The sequence below is a fragment of the Coregonus clupeaformis genome, unplaced genomic scaffold, assembly GCF_020615455.1.
Source record: "Coregonus clupeaformis isolate EN_2021a unplaced genomic scaffold, ASM2061545v1 scaf0640, whole genome shotgun sequence".
NCBI lineage: Eukaryota > Metazoa > Chordata > Actinopteri > Salmoniformes > Salmonidae > Coregonus > Coregonus clupeaformis.
Window position 1 is genome coordinate 104,976 of NW_025534095.1, and position 9,956 is coordinate 114,931.

At 40.0% G+C, this 9,956-nt stretch overlaps 1 protein-coding gene across 1 annotated transcript; it reads right to left on the minus strand.

Moving 5' to 3' along the window:
* Window positions 1-1,214: 1,214 nt before the first annotated feature.
* LOC121558147 (hepcidin antimicrobial peptide) lies at window positions 1,215-9,446 on the minus strand. The gene is given in 6 exon segments (XM_045216224.1): window positions 1,215-1,607; window positions 1,855-1,935; window positions 2,021-2,134; window positions 8,661-8,753; window positions 9,002-9,082; window positions 9,175-9,446. Coding segments are annotated over 6 exon segments (555 nt in total). The 5' UTR covers window positions 9,262-9,446; the 3' UTR covers window positions 1,215-1,508.
* Window positions 9,447-9,956: the final 510 nt, after the last annotated feature.

Consider the following 9,956-nt stretch of genomic DNA (forward strand, 5'->3'; position numbering starts at 1 on the left):
ATGCTCTTCAATCGAACGCTGCTGGCACCCGCCCACCCGACTAGAATCACCACTCTCGACGGGTCTGACCTAGAGTATGTGGACAACTACAAATACCTAGGTGTCTGGTTAGACTGTAAACTCTCCTTCCAGACTCACATTAAGAATCTCCAATCCAAAGTTAAATCTAGAATCGGCTTCCTATTTCGCAACAAAGCCTCCTTCACTCATGCTGCCAAACATGCCCTCGTAAAACTGACTATCCTACCGATCCTTGACTTCGGCGATGTCATTTACAAAATAGCCTCCAACACTCTACTCAGCAAATTGGATGTAGTCTATCACAGTGCCATGTTTTATTCTGTACAGGCTTCCTTCCTTTAACTCTGTCAATTACGTTAGTATTGTAGAGTAACTACAATGTTGTTGATCCATCCTCAGTTTTCTCCTATCACAACCATTAAACTCAGTAACTGTTTTAAAGTCACCATTGGCCTCATGGTGAAATCCCTGTGTTGTTTCCTTCCTCTCTGGCAACTGAGTTAGGAAGGACGCATGTATCTTTGTAGTGACTGGGTGTACTGATACACCATCCAAAGTCTAATTAATAACTTCACCATGCTCAAAGGGATATTCAATATACCAATAGGTGCCCTTCTTTGCGAGGCATTGGAAAACCTCCCTGGTCTTTGTGCTTGAATCTGTGGTTGAAATTCACTGCTCAACTGAGGGACCTTACAGATAATTGTATGTGTGGGGTGCAGAGATGAGGTAGTCATTCAAAAATAATGTTAAACACTATAACTATGTCACTATGTGACTTGTTATGCACGTTTTTACTACTGAACTTATTTAGGCTTGCCATAAAAAAGGGGTTGAATACTTATTGACTCAAGACATTTCAGCTTTTCATTATTAATACATTTGTAAAAACATAATTCCATTTTTACATTATGGAGTATTGTGTGTAGGGCAGTGACACAAATTTAGGCTGTAACACAGCAAAATGTGGAAAAAGTCAAGGGGTATGAATACTTTCTGAAGGCACTGTAGATTCCATTCCCAGACCTCAGGTTAAACTACTAGCCACGTGGCTAATTTGAATAAGCCTCTGGATGTCAGGCCTGAACATTTAGACACAGGGTACACATCTATAACACATTCATAATTCAGAAACAACCACGTTTGTTATTCAAAGAATGTGTTTATTTATATAAAAAAATCACTATAAGAAATGATTTAACAAATCATTTAATCTTAGAATGAAAACATCGCAAACATGTACAAATGTACAAAATGTACAACAACGGAAAAATCCCCACTTATTTCAATTAGCTATGTATTTTTCTTGTGTCAGTAGGCTATACATTTATATCTACAAAATGATACAAAACACTTATGTACAAGATTGAGGTTCTGCAGTGAGAAAGACGTCAATGAGATTGCATCTTCTCCACAGAGTCCAAAAGAAATGTAGAAGAATAGGGGGGAAATTAAAGGCAATAAGTTAATAAGCTGGCTTTAGGTCCTCAGAATTTGCAGCAGAAGCCACAGCTCTTGTTGTGACAGCAGTTGCAGCACCAACGGCACAGGGAGGGGTGGCTCTGACGCTTGAACCTGAAATGCTCCTGTTCCCCGCCATTAAAAGAAAATTAAAAAAGGAGGGAACAAGCACATGGTAAGTCTTTTTGTCCAAGTCTCCATTTCATAACCACGTTGCGCACTGTTCGTCCTGAAGCACTTTCTAACGGCTCACAATCAAACGATAACAGGTAACACTAGTGGGTTAATTCAATTCTGCAGGGCAAACGCAACCACTTAGATTTTAATTTGCTAAAGGTAATTAGCTTAATTAATTCACACAATTGAACATACCGGCGGACGCATGGACTCGCCGCTCGGCTGTTGATGTTCCCCAACTGGACTGCCAATGCTTCCAACCTCGTCTGTTTGCACCTGCAAAGACATTATGCACAAATTAGTCATGATCAACCTATGCAGACATGTTTGAAGTGGGTTGGTGTTATAAAAGTTGACATACCTCGGAGAAAGGAACAGCTGTGCTTTCAAGGATTTACATACATGCGAGGACGACCGCCACTGCAACTGCAACACTGAAGGCCTTCATTCTCAGTTTTGTTAGAAGGCTTATAGCCTATTGAAATCAGTCCTGTTGAAATCAGTTGGAATTGAAGCGACAGCCTATGAAGATCAGAACTCTTAAATATTCCCATAAAGAGACATTCTCCAACGCACAACTTTCAATGCACTAGATGAGTCCTAAGTTAGTTGATGGTCCATTTGGTGTTAGCGGTTGAGGGAACTTCTCTGTCTTGTGTTAAGACTGCGGTACACCAGTATTTATACACACTTTGGCCACTGTTGTGCAATCCTGCCACTTGACCAGATTTCCACTAGATAACACAGCCGCTCCGGCGGGAGAAATCAATAGACAAATCTCACAGCTAATCACAGCTGTAAGTCATACTGTGAAACACTATCATTCCACTATTACTGCAGACATATTATGGACATTTTCTGACATTACAGTACAATGCAAAAATTATACCAAAAAATCCTATGTGTAGGACCTTTCATTCAGGTGTTTCAAGTGCTATTAGGAATAAAATAATATGATAGTTTTATGTGGCAGGCATTATCAGACCTAATGAAAAAGAAAATATTTTAAAAGGTTTAGGTAGGCTTTATAATAGTGATTCACACTTGAATTGTTAGGCAAAGGTATTTTTGTAGTTGAGAAAAAACCTACATTTATTTGAATGTGTAGTCTACTAAAATGTCCTGTGTGGCTCAGTTGGTAGAGCATGTTGCTTGCAACGCCAGGGTTGTGGGTTTGATTCCCAAGGGGGACCAGTACAGAGAAAAAAAAGTGTGAGATGAATGCACTTACTGTAAGTTGCTTTGGATAAGAGTGTATCTTTAAAACAATGACACATGCTATGCTGCTATATCACATTTCAGAAACACAAAATGATACTGTGAAAATTGTAAGCCTCTGAATGCATAATTTCCATCCTCAAAATAGTCTGTGATAAGTGGTTAATAGCCTAATAATAATGAATTGTACGTGCTCTCAATGGCTCAACTTGTTTGATATTATACAGTTATATTTTAATCCATTCACTAAGTATTTTATTGGCTGTGCCCAACTTGTCTCTTTAAGTGAAATAACATGTTGTGGGGACCCCTGCGTCAGTCTGACTTGTATATAGAGAACCCTTTGTCATTGCTTGTTGACTTTGGGTGATCGGGAACATCAGTGTCAACAAATATAACCACGAATGACTCCTCATTGGAATCCACCCAGCTAGCTTAATTTGTTGAGTAGTAATGAAAGTGGGGGTGAGGGAGGAACTTTCTGCTGTGTCACCAGTTGCCAGCACTATCTTTGTGAATCTTCTGGTCAAACAGAGCTCGGCTCCAGTGGGGTGGACACAGAGACACAGTCACCTAGACAGGCGCCAGTCCACCACTCGCTCCTCCTGGGCCGGGGCATTGACATTGTTTCCCCCCCTCTGTCATCCTAACTACCTCTGTCTCCCACCTCCTCCCTCTCACCACCTCACATGTACTTTATTTGTCAGGGCACTTGACCCAAAATGTCCCAAAAATTAAGTTAAGATAAATATTTACTAATGAAATAGCCAACCGGCGAAAAACCGACCCCCACCTTCTCCAGACCAGCCAGAAAGCCTGTCGTCTTGCCCAGTTGCTGTGGCTAATTTGTTAATGTAGAACTGGATCACTGAGTATACAAAACAATTAGGAACACCTTCCTAATATTGAGTTGCAAATTCGTCGGGGCATGGACTCTACAAAGTGTCGAAAGCTTTTCACAGGGATGCTGGCCCATGTTGACTTCAATGCTTCCCACAGTGTCAAGTTGGCTGGATGTCCTTTGGGTGGTGGACCATTTTTAATACACATGGGAAACTGTTGAGCATGAAAAACCCAGCAGCGGTGCAGTTCTTGACACAAACCAGTGCGCCTGGCACCTACTACCATACCCCGTTCAAAGGCACTTAAATATTTTGTCCTTCCCATTCACCCTCTGAATGTCACACATTCACAATCCATGCCTCAATTGTCTCAAGGCTTTTAAAAAAATTGTTTCACCTGTCTCCTCCCCTTCATCTACACTGATTTAAATGGATTTAACAAGTGACATCAATAAGGGATAATACCTTTCACCTGGACTCACCTGGTCAGTCTATGTCATGGAATGTGTGCCATTCACAGTGGTTAAATATCCCTATTTTGACATACAGTCTCTTCAGAAAGTTTTTCATACACCTTGACTTATTCAAATTGTGTTGTGTCACTGCCTGAATTCAAAATGGATTAAAATTGATTTTTTTTACACACAATACCCCATAATGAAAAAGTGAAAACATGCTTTCAAATTTATTGAAAATTAAATACAGACATATATAATTTGCATAAGTATTCACACCCTTGAGTCAATACTTTGTAGAAGCACCTTTGGCAGCCATTACAGCTTTGAGTCTTTCTGGGTAAGTCTCTAAGAGCTTTCCACACCTGGATTGTGCAACATCTGCCCATTAATATTTTCAAAATTCTTCAAGCTCTGTCAAATTGGTTGTTGATCAATGCTAGACAACCATTTTCAGGTCTTGCCTTAGATTTTCAAGTAGATTTCAACATAAGTCAAACTGTAACTCGGCCACTCAGGAACATTCACAGTCTTCTTGGTAAGCAACTCCTGTGTAGATTTTACCATATGTTTTAGGTTATTGTCCTGCTGAAATGTGAATTAATTTCCCAGTGTCTGGTGGAAAGCAGACTGAACCAGGTTTTCCTCTAGGATTTTAACTGTGCTTAGCTCCATTCTGTTTATTTTGTATCCTGAAAAACTCCCCAGTCCTTAATGATTACAAGCATACCCATAACATGATGCAGCCACCACTATGCTTGAAAATATGGAGAGTGGTACTGAGTAATGTGTTGTATTGGATTTGTATTTGAATTGCTTTGCCACATTTTTTGCAGTATTACTTTCATGCCTTGTTGCAAACAGGATGCATGTTTTGGAATATTTTCATTCTGTACAGCCTTCCTACTTTTCACTCCGTCAATTATGTTAGTATTGTGGAGCAACTACAATGTTGTTGATCCATCCTCAGTTTTCTACTATCACAGCCATTAAACTCTATAACTGTTTTGAAGTCACCATTGGCCTCATGGTGAAATCGCTGAGCGGTTTCCTTCCTCTCTGGCAACTGAGCTAGGAAGGACGCCTGTATCTTTGTAGTGACTGGGTGTAATGATACACCATCCAAAGTCTAATTAATAACTTCAACATGCTCAAACGGATATTCAATGTCTGTATTTTTTTTTTTTTACCCATCATCCAATAGGTGCCATTCTTTGCGAGGCATTGGAAAACCTCCCTGGTCTGTATGGTTGAATCTGTGTTTGAAATTCACTGCTCGACTGAGGGACCTTACAGATAACTGTATGTGTGGGGTACAGAAATTAGGTAGTCATTGAAAAATCATGTTAATTAACCCATAACAGTCTAAGCCCTTTCTGAGCTATATGGAAATGTTTTAAGAAAGGTCATACCAAGGATCACTTAGCTATTTGATTTTGAATTTTAAGACCCCTTGAAGTATCCCAAAAATAAAATAAAAACGTTTTGGGGGGCCTTATTGTTATTAGCCCATAGAAACGCATTGAATAACAGATTCACTACATGGAACAACAGATAGTCCCCAAAATAAATCTAAAAATAAGTTTGTTCTGAAGTGTCTGTCCTATATCTGAGAAATAAAAGAAAGATCAGGAAACATATATAGACACTACAAGTCAAATGTTTGGACACACCTACTGATTGAAGGGTTTTTTTCTTTATTTTTAATATATTTTTTTACATTGTAGAATAATAGTGGTCATCAAAACTATGAAATAACACATATGGAATAATGTAGTAAACAAAAAAGGGTTAACAAATCAAAATAGATATTTGAGATTCTTCAAATAGCCACACTTTGCCTTGATGACAGCTATAAACACTCTTGGCATTCTCTCAACCAGCTTCACCTGGAATGCTATTCCAACAGTCTTGAAGGAGTTCCCACATATGCTGAGCACTTGTTGGCTGCTTTTCCTTCGCTCTGCGGTCCGACTCATCCCAAACCATCTCAATTGGGTTGAGGTCAGGGGATTGTGGAGACCAGGTCATCTGATGCAGCACTCCATCTCTCTCCTTCTTGGTCAAATAGCCCTTACACAGCCTGGAGGTGTGTTGGGTCATTGTCCTGTTGAAAAACAAATGCCCAACACTAAGCCCAAAACAGATGGGATGGCATATCGCTGCAGAATGCTGTGGTAGCCATGCTGGTTAAGTGTGCCTTGAATTCTGAATAAAATCACAGACAGGGTCACCAGCAAAGCACCCCCACACCATAACACCTCCTCCTCCATGCTTTACGGTGGGAAATAGACATGCAGAGATCATCCGTTAAACCACAATGCGTCTCACAAAGACACGGCGGCTGGAACCAAACATTTCAAATTTGGACTCCAGACCAAAGGACAAATTTCCACGGGTCTAATGTCCATTGCTCGTGTTTCTTGGCCCAAGCAGGTCTCTTTTTCTTATTGGTGTCCTTTAGTAGTGGTTTCTTCTGTCCCCTCTGAACAGTTGATGTTGAGATGTGTCTGTTACTTGAACTCTGTGAAGCATTTATTTGGCCTGCAATTTCTGAGGCTGGTAACTCTAATGAACTTATCCTCTGCAGCAGAGGTAACTCTGGGTCTTCCATTCCTCTGGCGGTCCTCATGAGAGCCAGTTTCATCATAGCGCTTGATGGTTTTTGTGACTGCACTTGAAGAAACTTTCAAAGTGCTTGAAATTTTCCGGATTGGCTGACCTTCATGTCTTAAAGTAATGATGGACTGTAATTTCTCTTTGCTTATTTGAGCTGTTCTTGCCATAATATGGACTTGGTCTTTTACCAAAAATGGGGCTACCTTCTGTATACCCCCCTACCTTGTCACAACACAACTGATTGGCTCAAACACATTAAGAAGGAAAGAAATTACACAAATTAACTTTTAAGAAGGTACACCTGTTAATTGAAATGCATTCCAGGTGACTACCTCATGAAGCTGGTTGAGAGAATGCCAAGAGTTTGCAAAGCTGTCATCAAGGCAAAGGGTGGCTATTTGAAGAATCTCAAATATGAAATATATTTTGATTTGTTTAACACTTTTTTGATTAATACATGATTCCATAATTTTGATGTCTTTACTATTATTCAGCAATGTAGAAAATAGTAAAAATAAAGAAAAGCCCTTGAATGAGTAGGTGTTCTAATACATTTGACCGGTTGTGTATGTGTTCGTGAGAGTCTCACCTTTCCATAGAGGGGTCATATTAGCCCTAACTGTTCAGACGCTACAGACAGAAGTTGGTAGATTGGCTGTGCGGACTTCAGACGAGTCCCAAGACGCTTGTGGGGGTTGTAGAGCAAAATGGAGAACACCATTGTGTTCGTGAGAGACTCATTTTTCCATAGATGGGTCATAATAGTTTGTAGGTCAAACCTTTCACTACAGACGATTTTGTAAGAAGACCAAATTTTAAGGATGTCTCATGGTCTGACAAACACCGCTGTAGCTCTGTCACCTTTCAACTCAGATGCGGAAGTGCGACATCGGCAGATTTTGTGGATTGAGATGATTCCAAATAACAGATATCTCTAGCTTAAACGGACAGATTTTTATGGGGAGTTTTTCTCATTATGCTAATATGATTTCCGTGGGGGCTCGGATTTCCGTTGGGGCTCGGACATCGGCTCTAGGGGGCTTTAAACGCTACTATTGCACACAGAGTGAGTCCATGCAACTTATTGTGTGACTTGACTTGTTAAGCACATTTTTACTACTGAATTTATTTAGTCTTGCCATAATAAAGGGGTTGAATACTTATTACCTCAAGACATTTCAGCTTTTCGTTTTTTTATTAATATGTAAACATTTCTAAAAACACAATTCCACTTTGACCTTATGGGGTATTGTGTGTAGGCCAGTGACACAAAATCTCAACTTAATCCATTTTCAATTCAAGCTGTAACACAACAATATGTGGAAAAAGTCAAGGGGTATGAATAAAGTCTGAGGGCACTGTAGGTTCCATTCCCAGACCTCAGGGTTAAACTACTAGCCACGTGGCTAATTTGAATAAGCCTCTGGCTGTCAGGCCTGAACATTTAGCCACAGGGTACACATCTATAACAAATTCATAATTCAGAAACAACCCTGTTTGTTATTCAAAGAATGTGTTTATTTATATAAAAAAATCACTATAAGAAATGATTTAACAAATAATTGAATCTTAGAATGAAAACATCGCAAACATGTAGAAATAGGAAATGTATAAAACAAATGTACAAAATGTACAACAATGGAAAAATCCCCACTTATTTCAATTAGCTATGTATTTTTCTTGTGTCAGTAGGCTATACATTTATGTCTACAAAATGATACAAAACATGTATGTACAAGATTGAGGTTCTGCAGTGAGAAAGACGTCAATGAGATTGCTTCTTCTCCACAGAGTCCAAAAGAAATGTAGAAGAATAGGGGGGAAATTAAAGGCAATAAGTTAATAAGCTGGCTTTAGGTCCTCAGAATTTGCAGCAGAAGCCACAGCCCTTGTTGTGACAGCAGTTGCAGCACCAACGGCACAGGGAGAGGTGGCTCTGACGCTTGAACCTGAAAAGCTCCTGTTCCCCGCCAAAAAATCAAAATGAAAAAAAGAGGGAACAAGCACATGGTAATATTATTGTCCAAGTCTCCACTTCACAACCACATTGTGCACTGTTCGTCCCTGAAGCACTTTCTAACGACTCACAATCAAATGGTTAACAGGTACCGCTAGTGGGCTAATTCTATTCCGAGGGTGAAATGCAACCACTTAGATGTTAATTTGCTAAAGGTAATTAGCTTAATTAATTCACTCGATTGAACGTACCGGTGGACGCATGGACTCGCTGCCCGGCTGTTGATGTTCCCCAACTGGACTGTCAATGCTTCCAACCTCCTCCGTTCGCACCTGCAAAGACATTATGTACAAATTAGTCATGACCAACCTCTAAAATCGATGCACACGTTTGTAGTGGGTTGGTGTTGGAGAATTAGACATACCTCAGAGAAAGGAACAGCGGTGCTTTCAAGGATGCACATACATGCGAGGACTACCACCACTGCAACTGCAACACTGAAGGCCTTCATTCTCGGTTTTGTTAGGAAGCTTATAGCCTAATTTAAAAGTCCCTGTTGAAATCAGTTGGAATTGAAGTGACAGTTTATGAAGAAAATCAGAACTCTCTCCAATGCACAATTTTCAATGCGCTAGATGAGTCCAAAGTTGGCTGAGTGTCGTTTTGGTGTCAGCGGTTGAGGGACTTCAATGTCATGTGTTGAGACTGCGGTGCACTGGTATTTATACACACTTTGGCCACAATTGTGCAATCCCCCCCACCCCACCCCATGGAGCTCATTCCGGTCGCATATTACCTAATCCACTTTCCCGTTTTGTGCATGGTGACATTGTATCGATTTTTTGTCTTTCATTTAGGGTGGATAACTGAAAATTGCCATAGTCTATTAGCATAGACTATTAATTAAACATTTAAGTAGGTCTACTTCTTTTTTTAAATATATATTTTCTTTTCTCATTAGAAATCTGAAAGATTTGTGGAAATTACCCAACAGCAGGAGTCATGGACAGACACTTACTGGAAGTGTATGGCTGGCTGCACAGCCCTTTGTCTGACCTGGGAAATTCCTCCACATGAGGAGTGAGCCATTACAGTATCCATTCCTCTGTCTAAAGGATGTAATTATAACCCCTCCAAAGGAATAATTAGCCCTTTTGCAACACTTTCATTTGACGTATAATGTGGTGTAATGTGAGGAACCTGCAG